At 41.4% G+C, this 21,727-nt stretch overlaps 1 protein-coding gene and 1 long non-coding RNA gene across 5 annotated transcripts in view; one reads left to right on the top strand and one right to left on the bottom strand.

Annotated features, from left to right (window-relative positions):
- Positions 1–21,727, bottom strand: part of CCBE1 (collagen and calcium binding EGF domains 1) — a 193,663-nt gene that overhangs the window by 26,736 nt on the left and 145,200 nt on the right. For all 4 annotated transcript variants that reach the window (XR_015742402.1, XM_087927442.1, XM_087927441.1 and 1 more), the window contains exons 3-4: positions 6,224–6,276; positions 1,106–1,240 (exon numbers count right to left, since the gene is read on the bottom strand). Coding sequence is in view for 3 of the 4 variants with exons in the window: in XM_087927442.1 (XP_087783568.1) it covers positions 1,106–1,240; positions 6,224–6,276 (188 nt within the window). In the remaining variant the exon portion in view is untranslated. The remainder of the gene's footprint in view (positions 1–1,105; positions 1,241–6,223; positions 6,277–21,727) is intronic.
- LOC148127434 (uncharacterized) overlaps positions 2,011–21,727 on the top strand; it is a 37,449-nt gene continuing 17,732 nt past the window's right edge. The window contains exons 1-2 of the long non-coding RNA XR_015742404.1: positions 2,011–2,150; positions 20,143–20,486. This is a non-coding gene — a long non-coding RNA (uncharacterized LOC148127434). The remainder of the gene's footprint in view (positions 2,151–20,142; positions 20,487–21,727) is intronic.

Below are 21,727 nucleotides of genomic sequence, written 5' to 3'. Positions count from 1 at the left end.
CTGGATTTGGAAAGAGACTGTTGCTCAGAAACAGGCATATGTTCTGCATAGGGAAGTCCTGGGTTGTTTTCCACTACAGATTATCTAATCAAGTGTCCTTCCAATATCTTATAAAATAATTTATAACTGATCTTGGGGAAGGCATTCTGGAAGGGAGGAAGGAAGGAGAAAGTGATTTAGGAAGGATTTGGAAAAGCAATTCACAGTTAAGACATTGAAAGAAGCATGATAAAGCAATTCAAAATAACCTCAACTTGATTTTATTTAATATACGATGGGACAGAGAGAAACTTGGGTATGCTTTTAAGATTCTATTACTCTACTTTTCAACAATAAAATAACATTCCTGGAATCTCTGTCGGTGTCTGTTTCTTGGCCTGGGCAAGCAGACTGTCATTGAACACATCTGAAGGTTATCAAGTTGGGGAAAACTGCAATACACAATAGGAATGTTCATTTTTTGAAAATGATAGAAAAGAGGTGCTTTCAAATGCACAGTACTGCAACCTCAGTGGGCAGATAATGAAAAGGAATACTTGCACAATTTTGAATGTATATTTGTGAAACCACAATCCAAAATGCCAGAATATTAGGAAAAGAACAGGAAATTCCAAAAGTAATCGTGTTCCTGCCACGAGCCTTTTATTTTCAACTGAAAACAAATATGCAAGAAGAAATTGTGCTGAGTTTTCATCTAATAAACAAGATCTCAAGGAGAGAGAGAGAGGGAGGGAGGGAGGGAGAGGGAGAGAGAGAGAGAGAGAGAGAGAGAGAGAGAGAGAGATTATTTTGATGTTATGATGTGATAGACCTATTTTATGCACCAGAGGTAGGAGACTTATTTCCAGAATGCAGAATACAATCCACAGCACACTGTCCTACAACATAGGGACTTCAGAAAGACTTTCCAGATATATCTGCAAGAGTTGCCTCACTGTATCTTTTGATGGAACTGTCCCTATTCAGAAATGTATAAAGTTAACACAGTTAAATCCACACTTACATGTATGGAAAGGCATGAAAACAGCATTTAAACAGTTACATTATTATAACACTAAAGGCTGTTAGTTCTACATGTATTTCAACTGCAGTTCTTTGCACCCACCTAAGCAGTAGGGTTTTTCTCGGTTCCTGTGTCTTTCACGATCATACCGATAACCAGGGTAGCACGTACATAAGACTCGACCAAAGTTGTCGGTGCACTGCTGTTCACAAGGAGCATCTGCACAAACATCATAGTCTAAAAAGAGAATATGACTGAAGTTAGCAACTTTCCCAAATTGCAGCAGCAATGGAATATTAGTATGTGTTTTATCTTTATGTGTTAATGTAGATCTACTCAAAATTACTCATCATGGAAGGATATCAAACCACTGCCCTTGATAAAGAACTACCTAAATAAACAGAAAAAGACAAGAACTATTTTTCAATTGCATCCTGTTTTTTTGAAGAACTTTTCTGAAGAGGTTATCTTTGAAAGAATTTATCTATATGACAGTCAAGTGCATAAGTAAAAATGGAAAATTGTGTACTGGAGAAGACCAATAATTGCATCTAACTTTGTCAAAAGATCATCCTGGAAAGTCTTATCATGGAATAAATTTGGAACCAGAGTAAAATAAACTGGGAAACAATTCAAAAGCAGTGTACCAATCTCCCTAAAGAAGAAATTGTTAAATCAGTATTTACTAATGGTTCTTTGGCAGTTTCTTGATTGGGGTTTTGCTTACTTGATTGTTGGTCTGGTTAACCTTGGAGTTAATCTACGCCAGTGTTGGTGAACCTTTTCAGCACTGAGTGTCAAAACCAGAGTGCGCGCACAGGGGGAGTGCTGGAAACCGGAAGAGTAGCTCCCTGGCACACATGCGTGGCTGAGCTTCCAGTTTCCAGCACACACATGTGTGCCAGCCATCTGGTTTTCTGATTTCTGGCGCGCATGCATGCCAGGGAGCTGCTCTTCCGGTTTCTGGCACTCCTGCACATGCGAACACCAGCTGGCCAGCACGCATGCAAGCGCTGGAACCCAGAAGAGCAATAGTCGACAGCTGGTGTTCCCGGAGAGATGGCTCTGCATGCCAGTTCCAGCATGCATGCCATAGGTTCACCATCACGGATCTATGCTGATCTGAGTGCTGATTACTGATGGAGAGGTACTGGAGTCTTTTTGTTCTCTTTTGGGCTGGTTGATTGTCTCCTTTGCATAGGGACTACAGAAGATGTTAATGTCTATGTATCTATTGATGACTGATTTATCTGAGCGCCAGGCTTCTAGAAATGCTGTTATATGTTCATGAATATATAGTATCCTCCAACTGTGTGCTATTCACAAGCACAATTGGAGTTTTATAGTTCAATAAGAATTAACTTAAAAAACAAGTAATTCCAAATACCAGGAATTAGTTATTAGAAGCATTCATGTTCCTGCACTTTTGCACAGCTTCTTGTACAGTAGTAAAATAAATTCACTGACTGCCACTTGAAAGGACAGGAAATCTTAGAGCATACTGTTGTAATTCTGTGTAGCATGCAACACTAAGCTAAATAGAAAGGAGGAAGAATCATAGTTGTTTATGCCAATAAGTACTTCCAAAAATGTCTAGTTCATACCAAATTTGATTGAAATTTGGGGCATCTTTCTTTGCTCAGCCAACAGGAATAGTTGCAGAAGAAAACCATCAGATGAGATTTTTCATAACATTTTCCATTGAGGATTGTAACCCCATTTTCTCATTTATCTCACAAAATGGTTATTTTGATGTGTGCATCCAAACCTGATTTGAAGTCACAAACTACATTTGGTTTCCAATTGGCTACTTTTGTGGTAAGTGTGTAAGCAGATGATGTAATGTGTCGAATCTATTTGAATTGTAATCACAGTTTCTCATTTGGTTCAAAGTTTTTACCAATTTCAAAAGTCAGTACAGAATGTATAGTCCCGAGGGTTTTCTCAGTGCTGAAAACAGAGTTAAGAAAAGAGAAATCACTTCATGAATTTGATAATCTACCAAGTTCTGTTATCACAGTTTTGCCCCAATACACTATCAAGTTTGTGCCTGGCTGCCAACATTCCCCAAACATTGAACCATTACTAAACTAGAACATCTGCTGATGCTACATCTACCATAAAAATAAGGTGAGTCCTTTAATTGATTTCACAACATTGGTTCACAACAAGAAGAGTGTCAAATTTATGCATTGTCTTATAACTCTCGTAACAATGCAGACCTGCCAGAGTTGAAAATGCATGACCTATAAAACATACTCTTACATGTACATTCTATGTGTGTGAATGTTTAATAAGGAATGAGTCATAGGTTAAACTCCTTTATCTAATAAAGTTCTTACAAAAAAGCCAGCCAATCTGCAATCATCAACTCCATCAACCAATCAAGAACTGACAACACAGCCAATCTCCCCACCAGTATATATAGGGAGATGGCAGCTCCGATCACACTTTGCTCACACAAGCACGAAGCCGAAAGCATCAGCCTGAAGATGGCGAGTGGGACCTCGTCAAAACATTGCCAAGATGGTCTCAATCTTAAACAGGAAAAGACCTGAATACACCAAGACCTGCATACTTGTACCTGTAAAAATCTACGAAAATAAATATATATATATATATATATATATATACACACACACACACACACACACACATATATGTATGGCATTCAGCTTTGTTCGGGTATGATGGCAGATGAGATTCTGCCAAAACGTTGCTACAACTTTAAAAGCACAACTACAATGACGTGGGAAAATACCCGAACAAAGCCGAATGCCATATATGTAAGTACCCGTGAAAACTTAAGAAAACACACACACACACACACACACACACACACACACATAAATATATATATATGTTTTCTGAGGTTTTCGTGGGTATTTGTATGTGGATCTTTGGTTATTCGGGTTTTCTCCCGCATAAAATTGGAAGTATCTAGGCGACATTTCGATGAAGTCTCATTCATCATCTTCAGGCTTGTGTCTTTGGCTTTGTGCTTCTCGGAGTAATGTGAGCTTGCAGCTGCTTCTTCCTTTTAACTGCTAGTGGGGGTGTGCCTTGATTGGGTGGGGTCTTAGCTGTGTTCTGATTGGGGGGGTGTTCTCATTGGTTGGGGGTTTGGCTGTGTTCTGATTGGCTGGGGGTGTGTTCTGTTCAGGTGGGGGCTTGGTTGTGCTCAGGTTAGTCTTAGTTGCCGGGGGATTCGAGCTGGTGAGCTGTGATCCTGTTGTTTGGCTTTGCATTTGTACCACATCTTCATGGTGGGCGTCAGTTCGCTTCATGTATGGGTCGGAGGGGTTTGAAGTGGGTAGTGATGCAGCTGCGGTACGGCTTCTGGTCCGTGGTCGTGTCTCATCTTCTGTGTGGGTGTGAGTCTGCTTTCTGCATGGAAGTGTGGTGGTAGCATCTTGTGTGGTCCTCATGGGTGTGGGTCTGGTGTCATTCTTCATGTTAGGTACTCGTTTGTTAATGAGGGCGGGTTTCCAAATAGCTGGTAGGCGGGAGGTATCATCTCGTTTATTCATGCTGTGTGGGCGTTTTTCTATCTCTATGGCTTCTCTGATTATTCTGTTGTTGAAGTGTTCAGTTTTGGCGATAGTTCTGGTATTTTTAAAGTCAATCTCATGTCCTGTGGCTTTGAAGTGTTGGACCAAGGAAGAGGTTGGTTCTTCTTTTTTGATTGAGTTCTTGTGTTCTTCAATGCGTGCACTTATTCTTCTGTTAGTTTGTCCGATGTATGTGGTGGGGCAGACGGTGCAAGGGATTTCGTATACTCCTTGGTTTTCTAACTTGATTTTGTCTTTATGGTTTCTTAGGATGGTGCATATTTTTCTGTTTGTGCAGAATGCTGTTTTAATGTTGTGTTTTTGAGGATCTTGCTGATTTTGTCTGTAGTGCCTTTTATATATGGGAGGAGGGCTTTGACGTTCTTTTGTTCTCTGTCTTGGATTTTGGTTGGGGTTTCTTTTTGGATTAGGTGGGTAATCTTCTTTCTTTGGAATCCATTGGCTGTTAGTACGTTAGTGAGAGTGTGTAGTTCGGTTTTTAGGTGTTGTTCGTCGGCTAAGCATTTTGTTCTGGAGATGAGTGTCTCGGCTACAGAATTGATCTGTGCTGTGTGGTGGTGTGAGAGTGCATGTAGATAGCAGTTTGTATGTGTTTTCACACACATACAAACACATGTGAAAACACATACAAACAGAGTCAGCATCCCTAGAACACTCCAAAAAGCCCCCTTTCCCAAGACCTAATGCACTTCAAGCAAGAGTCGAGCAATTTCTTTCCATCATGTCTCCTGGGTAGAGTCCACATGGCAAAATGAGCAGAGCATATGGTAAGACTCACATTCATATCTATTCAGTCATGAAGCTGATGGGAAAACTGTAACTCTGCTGCAATGGATAGGTAAAATTTGGTCTAACTTGTTTTATGAACAGAACTTCCCAAAATCATACTTTTCCAAGAAAGAAAGAAAAAAAAGAATAGAGCTGTCGACATGAGATGGCCAGGGTAAAGTGGTATGGTGAAGACAGGTAAGGCTTCCAGAAACAAAACAAACTTCAACGTCACCTCTTGAAGTTGTAGAAAAATGGTGGCTGTTTGGCTACAAGAAGAAGAAATATCAGACACAAAATGGCAGGCTCGTGAGTTTTCTTGCCCATAGGAACTATCTGCCATGCAGCCCTAGAGGGAGGGCTGCCTAACCCTCTTTGAAGCTTCTCTTCTAAAGAGGAGCTGAGCTAATAATTAATGGACTCAGAAACTTATCTGGTCTATCCCATTCCATGGGCTGCAGCCCTCATGTCAGGCTGGGGGTCTTGTGTGTGGAAGAGTCTGAGTTAAGGAAAGAAATATGGTGTGTACAGATTTATGTCCAGCTGGATTCAGTATCTTCAGAATTGGGATAGGGCCTAAATTGAATTTGTCATTTCCTTCCACATGTCGTTTCTCACTATACAGTCTATATGACTTCAATGTTAGCTATGACTACCCCGCCCTGCTTTCTGAAAGATTTTTGATAAACAGATTAAGATATCTCAAAAGCATACCAAATTCTTTCACATTTGAATAATAGAAAGCTGGGGGACATCACAGGGATTTCTGGTTCATCACCATGCCTGTTAAATTAATACTCAATCTTATATTTATTATTTAGCAAGGGAAGATAAAGCCATGGAAGGGATAAACTTGATAAAGAAACATTTAATTACATACCTTCGGGAATGCATTGTCCAAGAACAAACTTATAACCTTTACAGCACTTTTTTCTGGAAGACAAAAAAAAAAAAAGTTTGGTGATGAAATCAGTAAATTAAGAATCCTATTCTTCACATAAAACAATAAGACTGGAAGGTGTCATTAAAATTCCTCAACATTAGGAAGTTAAATCTATTCTATGTTTTTCAATCTTGATACGAAGTACAAATCATAGCTTTTTTCATGTATATAAGTATCCTTCATGTACAGATAGTCCTCAACTTATGACCATAACTGAGCCCAAAATTTATTTTGCTAAGTGAGTTTGTTAAGTGAGTTTTGTCCCATTTTACAACCTTTCTTACCACCATTGTTAAATAAGTCATTGCTATTGTTAAGTGAGTAATAGGATTATTAAGTGAATCTGACTTTCTCATTGAGTTTGCTTGTCATAAGGTGTTCTGACCCACACCCTTTCCCAACAAATCAAACACAATCCATATAGAACAGAAACCTTGTAATGCTTTTGCAAAATAATTAGCTGTGATAAGCACAAGCCTTGCCAAACTGTGCAAGACTTGTCAAAAGATAACAGACAAGAAATAATTTGCAATACAAAAATCTTCAAATACAAACTCAGGATACTGGAATGTCCACAAGCCTGGAGTTTCAAAATATCTTTGCCTTCTGCAAAATACATTCGTTCACAGCTGGCTTTTATCTTCTTGGCCATTACCTTGCAGACTTACTCCCGAGTTGCCAGTGCTGTTGTAACTGCTCTTTCCTCCGAGCAATCCTGCGCGCACACGCACTGCGCACTGGCTCCTCGGGAACCTCCTCATCACTGCTGCCAGCCCCCACAATCTCTGAAGGCAGCAATCCACTCCCTAATGGTCCTGGCCCCTCATCTGAGTCCTCGCTCTCCTCAGCCGTCCGCACCTGCTGCTGGCTAACCACAACATAAGGCCACAAAAGCTGTTCACATAACCCCAGGGCACTGCAACCGTCATAAATATGAATCAGTTGCCAAGCATCCGAATTTTGATCATATGACTGTGGGAATGCTGTAATGGTCACAAGTGTGAAAAATGGTCATATGTCACTTTTTTCAGTGCCGTTGTAACTTCAAACAGTAAAAATCAAGGACTACCTGCAATATTTTTCTACCAAAAGTTAAGACAATTACTGCCCACCAATTTAATAAAATGACATTAAAATTATAATTGACTATGTTATGCTTTTGACGTTTCTCAATCAATATTATTGCTGAGACAGAGAGAAAAGTCAGTTATGGGAAGAAAATAAGGGATTGTATGCAACATGCTGAAGGGTAAACTTGCTTTTAATTAAATCTTTCCTTAAAGATGTGCAGCAGCATCTCTAATAGTTCTAATAGGTAAACAAGCTTGGATACTAGCCATATATTATCCCATAATATAAAAGTAGTTAAAAACGAAACACAGTATATGGGAATGAGCCTACTGTCCTCTAAACCCAACCATTATATGGCATTATAATCACAAATTATTAGAGTCAAGGTTAATTATTATCATTATTTACTATCATAATAATAATAGAGATTCTACTTTAGCATGGACTACTACAATAATAGAATTGGTAAATTAGTGTGCATTCCATTAGTCACTATATGAACTGTTGAAAAGCACAATTAGAGCCTCCTTCCCCAATTTTCTATTCTCTTTAACTTCAGTTCCCTGATCCTCTTCATTGTCCTTTAAATCATTTCTACCTGATCTACTTAAAATATGGTGACCAGAACTGCACACAAACTGGAAGTATTTTCGTTATTGGAAAGTTATGACCTAGACTAAAATTTCATTTGCTCTTTTTGCAGTTACATTATATTACTGACTCCTAGCTTATAATCGGTTGTAACTCCAAAATCACTTTCAGATGGACTATTGTGCTAAGAGTTAGGTATAGCTTATCTTTGACTGATGCATTTGATTTATTTTACCTAAATGAATAACAGCATTTATCCCTGTTCATTTTAATCTGGCATTCCTTGGCCATTAAAAAAAACCATGAGATTACTTTGAATATTATTTATGTCTTCCAAGGCATCAGCATGTATTTATTTGTAAAACTTACATAGTCACCCATCTTATATTCCACAATCTTCTTATATTGCATAACCTTGGGCAGCTCTCAGCAGTATCAGTAAAACACAAACAGATAAAACAATGCTATACAACATCAACAGTGGACTATTCCCAACAAGCACTGTTTTCTATCAATATAGTAAGCGTTTCCCATTTGTTTCTTTCTGAATGCATAAAAATGAATACAAATTACGAGGAACACATGGCTAAAAACTGCAGATCTTCTATCACCCACTCATTCTCTTTTTTTCTCCTGTTTTCTGGTGTTATGACTAATGAGCATTATTTGAATGTGTTTTTCTGCAGACTTTTTAAAGTGTATTTATTATACAGTATTTCTATGCTGTCTATCTTGCTATCCAAAGATTATAGAAGGAACAGATCAGACAGACAGCTCTTGCTTATCAATGGAGACCGAGTGGAGCAAGTGGCCAGTTTAAGTTTCTGGGTGTTACCATAAAAGAAGACCTGACCTGGGGTACTCACATCGCAGCGCTGGTCAAAAGGGCCCAGCAGAGATTATACTATCTGAGATTTCTCAGAAAACAACAACTGAATGAAAAACTGCTGGTGACCTTCTATTGCTGCACCATAGAAAGTATCTTAACTTACTGCACCTCTGTATGGTTTGCCAATTGCACAGTGGCAGACAGGACAGCACTCCAGAGGGTTAACGTCATTGCCCAGAAGATCATTGGTTGCCCTCTCCCCTCTTTGGAAGAGCTTTATAGCTCCCGCTGCCTTAAGAAAGTTCAAAACATTCTCAAAGATCCATCTCATCCTGGTCACCTTTTTTTGAACTATTACCATCTAGCAGATGGTACAGAATAATAAAAACAAGGACTGAAAATAGGCTGAAAAACAGCTTCTATCCCAGGGCAGTAACTCTTTTGAATTCTGCTATATAGTGCAGTGTTGTTATGGTGTCAGGGGTTTCCGGTTCAATGTGTGAAGGATGTGTGTTTGTGTTTATTTTCATGGTCATGGTCATGATATGCACTGAAGATGGAGTTTGATTTCATTGTAAGAGGTGCAATGACAATAAAGTAAACTACACTAAACAAAGCAACTCAAAGAGTCAGGTTTAACTAGCATAATTTTAACAATCACGGACCTTTTCATAGGTGAATAGCAATGATCCGTTACTGAATGCTCCCTGGTATAAAACTCTAGTGCAAATCAACACATCAACAGTATGGTGGGAAGCAGTGCTAGCCACAAAAGGAGTTACGGAAAGGTGTGGCCACACTGAGGAAAAGGGAGAGAGATCCTGTGGTTACTGCTGGAGCTAACAGAATGAATAACTCTGGAAACAGCCTGGAAACAGCCTGCTACTATTATTTTACTTTCTGACCCTAAGAAAAGTATGTTTCTTAAATGGAGCATTAAAACTATGAATCCTGGCAGAAAAAGAAGGGTATACACACCATTGGTACTAAGAAAGAATGCCTGAAAATGTTCATGTATTTCCTCTTAATGATTGTGAGCTGCTAGATTTATGGCATTTACAGTATAAATGTATACCTCATATAGCAAGCAGTTGTATTGGAAGTGCAGTTGTCAAAAGGCCTAGGAGGATAATCTATCTGCCATTGCCTGGCCAAGAGATATGGTATTACATGATATGTTAAGCCAGATCGGTGAAATTGTCAGCTTTTCAACTGAAGTCAAGATTTCAAGCAGGAGTTTGTTAAGATTTGGAGCAGCAGTTCTTTTACACAGGAAGTTCTCAACTTATGACCACAATTGAGCCCAAAATTCATGTTGATGCGAGACATTTGTTAAGTGAGTTTTGCCCCATTTTATGACATTTCTAGCCATGGTTGTCAAGTGAATCATTGCAGTTGTTAAGTTAGTAAAGAGTTGTTAAGTGAATCTGCCTTTTCCGATGAGTTGGCTTGTCAGAAGTTCACAAACACTGTTCACATGAAATTCAGGACGCCACAACTGTCATGAATATGAACCTGTTACATTTGAATTTTGATCACATGACCATGGGGAGGCTGCAACGGTCGTAAGTATGAAAAATGGTCATAAGTCACTTTTTCAGTGTTGTTATAACTTCCACAGACTGGAGGAGGTGTGGTTTTGCGTGCTGCCTGCATCCCACAAATGGGGCTTCGCTTGTTTGTGCGGACCGGTTGCTGGCATGCTGCAGCCCAGGGCCGGTCGACAGACCAGGGCATAAATGAACTGTTGTAAGTCTAGGACTAGCTGTATAGGAAGACCATTTATGCCAGGGGTCCCAATCCCTGATCCAGCAACTGGGCCACACAAGCAAGTGAAGCCCCATCTGTGGGGTGCAGGCAGGATGCAAATCCCGCCCCCCCCCTCCATGGAAAAACCTCTCTCCATGGAACCGGTCTCTGGTGCCCAAAAGGTTGAAGGTCTCTGAGTTATGCTACTTACACAAACTAACTTGCATCGTCACTATTGGTTCTAATGTTAATAATAATAGTTAAAATGCCCCATTAGGCTTCCCTGGTCGACTTCGACTCTTACATCTTAGTTGGGCAAGAAGCAGCAGTGCTTTGATCACCCATTCTTTTAATTTTACATACAGGGGATCCTCAACTTTTGACCAGGGGTGGGCTTCAAAAATTCTAGCAACTGGTTCTCTCCCCGGTTGCTTGGTGGGCATGGCCATGGTAGGCGTGGCCTAGTCAGCCTCCTGCACCATGGCAGGGGGGATGTTTTCTCCGTCCCTGGGCTCTGGAGGCCCTCTGGAGGCTGGAAAGGGGCCCATTTCCGGCCTTCCGGAGGCTCTGAGAGGCCCGTTTTTCGCCCTCCCTGAGCCTCCATGTCGGCCTTGGCATCCAAAATGGGTCGCGTGGGGAGTCCTGGGAGGGGAGGGATGGGGTGGACGGGGCCAATCAGGGGTGAGATTTGCCAGTTCACCAAACAGGCCATAAAATTAGCTACAGGTTCACCCCAGTTCAGTAGCAGCCCAACCCTACTTTTGACCATCCTTGAGCCCGAGAAAAAAATAGTCATCATGAGCAGGGGTGGGATTCTACAAGTTCACACCTATTCACTAGAACCAGTTGTTAACATTCTAAGCAGTTAGGAGAACCGGTTGTTAGAAGAAATTACTGGGCTAATCCTGTAAGGAAGGCAGGAAGGAAACATTCTGGTGTTGCTTACAGAAACTGCCTCTCTGTTAATCCTTATTACATTCTTGGCAGGACTAGACTTCCTGTCTCAGGAACTTCTCTGGAGTTATTTTTCCCTCCTTTGCTGGTACTTTGCTTGTGTGGAGAAACCATTCAAAGTTACAATGGCACTGAAAAAAGTGGCTTAAGACCATTTTTCACACTTACGACTGCTGCAGCATCCCCACAGTCACAAGAGGCCAGGCAAGGAGATGCATGCCTCGATGTGAGTGATGTTGAGTTGGCCATGCCCAGCCAGTCACATGACCACCAAGCCATGCCCACCACTTAAGCCATGCCCACAGAACCGGTTATTAAAATTTTTTGAATCCCACCCCTGATCATGAGAGAGATTTAATTTTATGACCCTTTCTTGGGTAGCATTAAGTGAACAGGGTAGTCTTTAAATGGTCCCATGGTCTATTATTGCTTGGTTTTTGATGGAAACCAGAAGTAAACACTGGTTGCTGGCAAAAATGTTGTAAATCATGATCATCTCGCCATGGGTTACTGCAAATGGCCATAAATACGAGCCGGTTGCCAAACACCCAAAATGCGGTCATGGGACAGCAGGGGAGGGGCTGCTGTTGGAACTTGGAAACTGGGTCATAATTAGCTTGGGGAGGTCCATCATAAATGCAAATTATGGGCTAACTGATTGGTCATAAGTTGAGAAGTATCTGTAATGATTCAAATAAAGTGTTGTGCCCCCTTAGATTTTATTTAAAAAAATAAAAATGGAGGGATAAAAATAAACAAAGGAAGGACAACACATAGCAAATTGCACAGCTAAGCCCTGCCTTAAAATCCCATCCCATGCCCCGAAATATAATTGTTAGGAGAGCCTTGAACCCTGTAACTATGTAAGCTGCCCAAGGCCTCCATGTACAAACATAGCTCTATATTTCAATAGATGTTTAAAATCTTCCTTTTGTAGGAAAGCCTACTAGAATCTCCTGAACATGAGGAAGGATAATAGAAATCTGACTAAACGGGGGGTGGAGGAGCAGTGTCAGAAAAGTCAATGTTATCATTGAATGTTCATAATTTAAAGAAAGCAGAACATAAAACAGATGAGATTAACAACGTAGCCTAACTCCCGTGGGGATTATTTAACATAACATGCGATCTTGCTTTTCTTGAGCAAGATTCTAAAGGATCTGAGAGCTTTCAACTAGCTCAAGATAGGAGCGTGTTCCAGGAGAGTGAGGGGGGAGCCCATCTGTTTCTAATAATCTGCAGTCCAAAACAAGTGGTTTCATTTGCCAATTTCTATTTTGCCTGGCATATCTACGAGCAGCGGTCTGTGGGGCATAGCATCCTTTGAAATTATATATTTTTATGCACCATTTCAGAACTGATAGGCACGGCACGCATTTTCTTCTGAATTAACATTGAGAGCCCATTATACACATTGCTTTGTTAAACCTACATAGTTGAAAAAGCAAGAAAAGAGGGTGAGGCAGACAAGTTTGTTTACTGTTAATTCTTATATGGAGAGTCAGTTCGGTGTAGTGGTTAAGCGGCTTATGACACCTTCATCTGGTCTGACTTGTCTGGCCGACGTGCCATGACCAACTCACCGTGGGACGATTCAGTGTGGAATAACTCAAGAGTGGGACAAGTGAATTGCAGTGGGCCCAGAGGTGATATTCAGCAGGTTCTGACCAGTTCTGGAGAACTGGTAGCGGAAATTTTAAATAATTCGGAGAACCGGCAAATACCGCCTCTGACTGGAGATTTTACAGCATCCTTCCCCTGCCACACCCACCAAGCCACGCCCACAGAACCGGTAGTAAAAAAAATTGAACCCCACCATTGAATAGGCCTTGTCCTGCTTTAGGTTTGAACCTTCTCAAGTCCTCAAGGCTGGGGTAGGTGAGGTTGGGGGGTGGGGGTGAGTGTGTCATCACTTGTCCCTCTTGTCTCCTTGAGTTACCTCGCACTGAATTTCCTGCAGTGAGTTAGCCGTGGAGAATTGTCCTGTGGCAAATCAGCCGTGGTGAGTCGGCTGTGGCAAGTAGGCTGTGGTTTTATTGCCCCATTCTGGTAGTAGGCATCAGGCTAGAAATGTGAGAACCAGCTGAGTGATTTTCCTTGGGCTGGTCACTTTCTAAGAAGGAGGTAATGGGACTTATCCAGTCAATCTCCAAAAATTGGACACGACTGAATGGAAGGGGGAAAAATGCCTTATAATATTGCTTCAGCCATATGACTCTAAACAGCATCCATTTAATTCCCTTACCAGACTTCTTCAATTTCCTGTCCCCTTCAGTATTATGTAATCACTGAGTATGCTTGTCTAGACATCACTGGCTGATTTTGAGGTTTCCCCTGCTTTTTATGGCCTCATATATTTTCTCCTTCAGCAAATTTGGGATTCTCCTGAAGATGGTACTGCTACCCTCTCTTTGTAACTTGCATACAAGAATCTGAAGAAGTAACCAGAATAGGTTTGTAGTTTGGTAGTTTGATAGATAAGTAGATAGGTAAATAGATATAGATAGATAAGACAGAGGACAGGCAGGCAGGCAGGCAGACAGGCACAGAGAGAGAGAGAGGGAGGGAGGGAGGGATGGACAGACAGAAAGAAAGAAAGATAGATAGGATGATTTGATAAATGACATGAGAGAAAAATAGATGAGAAATAGATAAGAGATAGCTAGCAAGATAGCTGGGGGGAGGGAGGAAGAGAGATCCTAATCTCAGACTTCTTATCATTTTTTCCCAGGAAGAACCCACAGTCCCTGGAAACAAAGTGTACAACAATGATAAAAAATACACAGATCTCCAAGCCCAGAGATTGTCTTTGAGGAGCTCTGTTAAGTATTACTTAGTTATTAACTATTGATTCTGGCATGCTTCTTGAATACAGGCATTCGTGCAAAGATGTATTTCTCATTGATTTATTTAAAAGACAGAGGGGCGGGCAGGCAATTCACAAATGGACTCATGAACCCAAGAAAGCATGATATTACTCCATTTCTTCTTCAAAATGCAGAATATCCTGATCATCAAGCAAAAATGGGGCTGAATTGCCAGGCCAACAGAGGCTGACCTGTAGAAGTCAAAACAGAGAAGGGGATAGGCAGATGCTGTGAAGCTGTTATTAATTAACCACAGAATTATATGCAAACCCATTCAAAAGCACTTGGGCTAAGATCAGCAGAAGGAGTGGGAAGTTACAGTGTATACAACCAAAACTCTATTCAGTCATGAAGCTGACTGGATGCCTTTAAGTCTGTCACTACAGATAGGCAAAAATTTGGCTTGACTCCTATACAAACCTATACAACCAGAAGCAAGGTTTAAGGTTGTAGAGGTATGATTTCTAGAATGTTTTGCAGATGTGTTTGGAAAGATCAGATGCTGAAATAAGGTCTCGTTCACCTCCTTTTGGCTTCTTAAATGGCAAAATGTAGACTCAACATGAAAATGATTGGGACAATTGTTTCCCCTGTGGTCTTAGCAATGAAAGACCTTCAATGAGGCTGAATGAGTCAACGGATGCAAAAAAAAATGACTACACACAGGACCTATATCAACAAAGTCTATTTAATATACCTTCAAGTCCTACTTGTGAATTTGCCCAAGACAAGGATGGCCGGTTTACCAGTTCTTAAGTATTGCTTTTCTATTATTACCGTGGAGCGAGTAACAAGTTACAAAGAGAGGGTAGCAGTACCATCTTCAGGAGGAACCCCAAATTTGCTGAAGGAAAAAATATATGAGGCCATAAAAAGCAGGGGAACCTCAAAATCAGGCAGTGATGTCTAGACAAAAGAAAAGTCCTTTAACAAGTCTGCAAAGAAATCTTAAATCACTAATGGATTGTCCAGCATTTGTTAATTAGACCAACTGCAGAGACCACGAGCTGTGAGGAAACTCTTAGGATGAGAAAGAATGAATCCTTTTAAGCTTACTACACTTGAAATGACTGGTGGATTTGAGACAGCTTGCTAGAATTTGCAGCCCTATCCAGATATGGGATAGGGTGATGTCCCAGTTTCCTCACTTACAGAAAATTTGGATGCAAATTATACTTCAATACAAGTGGTTAGAATGTGTCTTCCAATGTATCCGAGGATACTAAGCAAGTTTAGGGTCAGAGGTGTAAGTAGAGACCTCTGGGCCCTGAGGCAGACCTCATCTTGTCCTTGGTAAGAAAGCTCAGTGTCCATCAGGCTGTGGCTATGGAGGGCAGGCAAGGGAAGGGGAAGAGGTATGGGTCTCAGATGTTTCTTCTCTTCCATACTCCCACCAATCTGAGTATGGGAAAGTCTCCCTTCACATTCCCAGTCAACAGGGGTGGGATTCAAATTTTTAACAACCGGTTCTATGGGCGTGGCATAGGTGGTGGGCATGGCTTGGTGGTCAAGTGACTGGCTGGGCGTGGCCAACTCAACATCACTCACATCAAGGCACGCATCTCCTCGCCTGGCCTCTCATGACTGTGGGGGTGCTGCAACAGTCGTAAGTGTGAAAAAGGGTCATAAGTCACTTTTAAAACAAAAGACTCAGGGTCATTCTCCTTTCCAAATGCAGTTTTTAAGGCCTAAGGGCCAGACCTTTGAGGCTCAACCAAATTTGAAAACCAAAGTTAGAAATACTAAATTACTTTTATTGTAGGGTAATGGTAACAGAATCTCACCAGTCTGAAAGCATCTTCCTCCTACCTGGCTTTACTTACAAGAGAACTCGGGACAGTCCAGCCTGAGATATTTTCTCAAATTACATTTCTACAGATTTCTTTTATCCGACAACTGCTTTGGTTGTGGCTCTAGAGAGCCTCTGGAGCTTGGTGAGGCTGTTTTTGCCTTCCCGGAGGCTCGAGGAAAGCTTCCAGAACCTGGGAAAGGCAAAAAACAGGCATCCTGGAAGTTCTGGAAGGCTGGAAACAGGCCCATTTCAGGGCTCCAGAGAGCCTCTGGAGCCTGGGGAGATTGGTTTCACCCTCCTGGAGGCTCAAGGAAAAGTGAAAAGCGGGCCTCCTGCAAGTTCCAGAAGACCGGAAATGAGCTCGCCTACGTTTCGGCAGAATCTCATCTGCCATCATGGAAGCCTGCACTCACAAGCAAAATAATCTCCACACCACTAGCCAGGCAACACCTGGGCACAAACAGATCCCCCCTGATACCTCCAGCTCAAACACACCCCAACCAGGCACCCAGATGAAACCTAGCTTCCTAATAAATGATAGCCGTCCATTTACTCGGAGCCAAGCTGCACTAAAAGCCTCCAATACAGGAACACAATGTTGCCAGCCAATCAACACAAAAAAAGCCACAAAACAGACAGAAGATATTAGAAACACCAATCAAGCAGAACACAGCAAACTCCAAGACCAATAAACACAGACCAAGACTCCCAACCAATCAGGATGAAGAAAAAAACATTCTGGCACAGCAGTAGGCTAGCCCCAAATTTAAAACTGAAACAACTGTAAAAGTCTGACTCACAGATGAACACAATACAGAAGCTTGATGATGGCAGATGAGATTCTGCCGAAATATCGCTACAACTTTAAAAGCACAACTACAATGACGTGGGAAAATACCCGAACAAAGCTGAATGCCACACACACACACACACACACACACACACACACACGTGGATCTTTGGTTATTCGGGTTTTCTCCCGCGTAAAATTGGAAGTAACTTGGCGACGTTTCGACGAAATCTCATTCATCATCTTCAGGCTTGTGTCTTCGGCCCTGTGCTTCTTGGAGTAATGTGAGCTTGTAGCTGCTTCTTCCTTTTAACTGCTAGTGGGGGTGTGACTTGATTGTGTGCGGGCTTGGCTATGTTCTGATTGGCTGGGGGTGTGTTCTGTTCAGGTGGGGGCTTGGTTGTGCTCACGTTAGTCTTAGTTGCTAGGGGATTTGAGCTGGTGAGTTGTGATCCTGTTGCTTGGCTTCGCGTTCGTGGTCGTGCCACATCTTCATGGTGGGAGTCCGTTCGCTTCATGTATGGGTCGGAGGGGTTTGAAGCGGATAGTGATGTAGCTGCGGTATGGCTTCTGGTCCGTGGTCATGTCTCATCATCTGTGTGGGTGTGAGTCTGCTTTCTATGTGGAAGTGTGGTGGTAGCATCTTGTGTGGCCCTCGTGGGTGTGAGTCTGGTGTCATTCTTCATGTTAGGTACTCGTTTGTTAATGAGGGAAGATGATGAATGAGATTTCGTCAAAACGTCGCCAAGATACTTCCAATTTTACATGGGAGAAAACCCGAATAACGAAAGATCCACATACAAATACCCGCGAAAACATAAAGATAGATAGACAGATAGACAGATAGACAGATAGACAGATAGATAGATAGATAGATAGATAGATAGATAGATAGATAGATAACATACATACATACATACATATGCTCAGCGGTGCAGTGGTTACAGTACAGTACTGCAAGGTACTCCTACTGCAATTTGGCAAATTGAATCCCACCAGGCTCAAAGTTGCCTCAGCCTTCCATCCTTCTGAGGTGGGTAAAATGAGGACCCAGATTGTTGGGGACAATAGGCTGACTCTGTAAACCACTTTGAGAGGGCTGGAAAGCACTATAAAGCAGTATATAAGTCTATTGCTATTGCTATATAGAATTAGAGTGAATTCTAAGTCCACACGCCTTCACTATATTTGCACTGCTACTAACAGGTTGTGGGATCAACTGTGAGCCATTTGAGCTCTGTCCTCCAATCCCTTCTTCCCCTACCTCCCCACCATCAACAGCATCTGCTCTCTTGCTGTTTTTAGGCCAGTCTTGGTGTGCCTCACCTGACCTCACCTGACCTTGCCTTTCATTTGAAAGCAAAGCATGACTCTATTCTTCTGACATTTTTATCCATACACAGATCCAAGAGCATGGATTTTGCCAATGGGTGAACAGATCCCATTGTAATTTTTAATTTCCCCACCAAATGGACTGGAAGAAGGCAGGGGCAAAAAGTTTCTTTACTTTGCCAAGAAAACTACACAGATGTGAAGTCACCATGAAGTGGTCTCAGATTAAAGGAGTTTTTAAGCCTTCCCACAAATTAATGGATGTTCTATGAGATTTTGAAGTAATATATTTTAAATGGAAGTACAGCTGGCCCAAATGTGTTCTATTAATTCTCCAAAATGCACACAGAGACAGAACTTTCCAGCGAGCTTTCCAAAAAAGACTAAAAGGGGACGTTTTTGCCAATTGCTTTCAAACAGGGCCAGAATTGTTCCTTAAAATGATCCCATAATGTCAATTCCAGGAGCTGTATCAAGAGTATCCTTCTTTTTTCACCACTTTACCCATAATTTCATGTATATCGTTTGATCCCAAAAATGATATTACCTGATGATGGATTTGGGAATTTTATTTATATAAAAAAAAAAACCCAAACCCCAGCTTATTTTGCTTGTTGTGTTCCTTAAAGCACACACCAAGTGCTAAATTTGCTAGAATGCCCACATGGGTTACAACTGACACCATTCTCAGCATGGTGTCCAGTTAAGATTTAGATTAATAGAGTTGGAACGGACCTTGTAGGTCATCTGGTCCAACTCCCCGGCCAAGCAGGAGACCCTACACCATTTCTGATAAATGGTAGTCCAATCTCTTTTTGAAATCCTCCAGTGATGAAGCTCCCACAACTTCCAAAGGCAACTTCTGTTCCATTGGTTGATTGTTCTCACTGTCAGAAAAGTTCTCCTTATTTCTAGGTTGAATCTCTCTGTGGTCATCCATTATTCCTTGTCTGGCCTTTGGGTGCCTTGGAAAATAGCTTGATCCCTTCCTCTCTATGGCAGCCCCTCAGATATTGGAACACTGCTATCATGTCTCCCTTGGTCCTTCTCTTCACTAGACTTAGCCATGCCCAGTTCCTGCAAGCGTTCTTCATATGCTTTAGCCTCCAGTCCCCTCCAGTCCTGGCTACTCTTAAGAACATATTATCTTAGGAGCATATGTATAAAGGTAACAATTACCCTCGCACATATATGCTAATCATTTCCGGCTCTAGGGGGCGGTGCTTATCTCCATTACAAAGCCAAAGAGCCAGAGCTGTCCAAAGACATCTCCATGGTCATGTGGCCGGCATGACTTAACGCCAAAGGCACATGGAATGCTATTACACCTTCCCACCAAAGTGGTCCCTATTTTTCTACTTGCATTTTTACATGCTTTCAAACTTCTAGCTTGGCAGAACCTGGAACAAGTAACGGGAGCTCACTCTGTTACGCAGTACTAGGGATTCGAACTGCCGACCTTTTTGACCGACAAGCTCAGCATCTTAGCCACCGCATCCCTTATAGCATATGTATAACTGAGCACAAGTCTCGATTAAAATCCCCCCCCCTCCCCAATCCCTCCATCTCCCCAGTGCCAAGAATTCAGGAGACAAAGTCAACAAAGCTATAAAAAAAGGGCAGCAAACTAACAGCTCTCAGCTCTAAGATGTGACCTTTAGAAATCAACAAGAAAGGATCAAAACTATGTAAAACACCCACCACTCTGGCATGCATATTCTACAGTTTCAAAGATTAAGCTGGAGTACAAATCCTTCTTAATGAAGTTAGGCTGTCTGAAACCGGTGGGGTAGAGGTCGAAGAAAGGTTTTCCTTGTTTTGCAAACACTGGTCCTCATTATCCGGCCTTTTAAAATGCATCTGTAAAATTTTATCTTCTAGAAAAACAAAGAAAGGAAGAAAACAGTTCAAAGGTATTCAGGAAGGCTGCCACCACTACATCCAACAACACAGCGTAGTGTAAAGTGGAGACATGTTTTCATTACCAGAAGAGCATCTCGCTTACTGTCTGGAATGTAAGCAAATCTGAGCTGCTGCTGTGAAATGACCTATATATATATATATATATATGAACATTAGAATTGTTCATATAATCTGAAATCCTATTTTGCATTACTCCACACAAAGCAGGAAGATCACCTTGAGGCTTTCCCTATTGGTTGTAGATGTGCTGTCCTTCTTCTTCTGACCAAGAGTTATGAAGTCCCCATACCTGACTGGGAAAGGTAAGAGATGAAAGCTATTTACCTAAGTTAGATTCCTTACCCAAATTTTTACAACCTTAACCTACCATGGCTTAAGACCACAGTAGAAGAAATGCCTTAATGCTGTAAGTTTTTACCCAAATCCTAAGGATTTTCCTCATAATCAGGGATGGGATCCGACCAGCATAACTACCGGTTCTGTCGCTCTGCGTTGTGTGCGTGCATCTGCCCAGACTGCTGAGCAGCGCTGCATGAAAGTACGCAGTGGTCGGAAAAGCCCTTTTTTCCTGCTTTTTCAACCGCAGCTGTGTCACGCAAAGCAACTGCGGTTGAAAATGCAAATAAAGGTCAGGTAAAAGCCCAGGTAGGTGGGTGGCCATAACAGCAACAGACATAGAACCAGTTCTATGTATGCTCTCTGTTTGCTGCTCTTCAGAACAACCTGTTCTACAGAAGTGGACAGAACTGGTAGAATCCCACCCCTGCTCAAAATGCTTCTCCAAATATTGAAATATAGCTTTGCATTCCTGGCAAGTCTCTTATGAACACTTACAGATATTTCTAGTCTTCTGGGTCATTTAAGTAAGATATTTAACAAACCCGATTATCCACTAATAGAATATTTAATATTAATTTTGTTTCTGTTGTCTTAGTATTCTACAATTATCAGAACTTATATGTGCTTTGATATTTTAAGTCAAAAAAATTAAATTGCATTTTTAAAATGCTTTGGAAACAGCACCAGGAAACCATTCTTTTGGGGGGAAAAAAGCTTAGATTTTTTTTAAAACAAACAAACAAACACTGGCTGTGAGTTTTAAAACACCCATTAAAACTAAGCCAAACATTTATAAAAACTCCCAGAAGCCCAAATAAAAAACATTTGCAAAAGCTGCTATTTCCATACAAACTTCAGAACTAGAGACGAGGTGACCAATGGCTATTTTTATAGTAGCAAATTGCACATAAATCCCATTATTCTCCCAGTTAGAAGAAGCCCATATTTTGAACCCAAGGGCAGGGATGTTTTCCTCATTCTTGAACTCTTGCAGGCTTGGTTTGATTGCGTCAAGACAGGTCAGGTTTCAAGAGCAACAAGGAAGATAATCTGGGAGTCCCTTGAAGTTAAATAACAGGCATAATTCTAAATTGCAAGGTCTGACATGACCCCTGGCATTCTCACTGCCAATTACATTTCCACAAGCAATTTATCAAAATGACTGGGGGTGAAGTGGATTATTTGCAGTGATATTTTCCTGAAA

This window comes from Pseudonaja textilis, chromosome 2 (genome assembly GCF_049901715.1).
Source record: "Pseudonaja textilis isolate UNSWEBS1 chromosome 2, rPseTex1.2, whole genome shotgun sequence".
In the NCBI taxonomy this organism is placed as follows: Eukaryota; Metazoa; Chordata; class Lepidosauria; order Squamata; family Elapidae; genus Pseudonaja; species Pseudonaja textilis.
The sequence above is the reverse complement of the archived record's forward strand: the minus strand, read 5'-3'. Positions and strand labels throughout refer to the sequence as shown.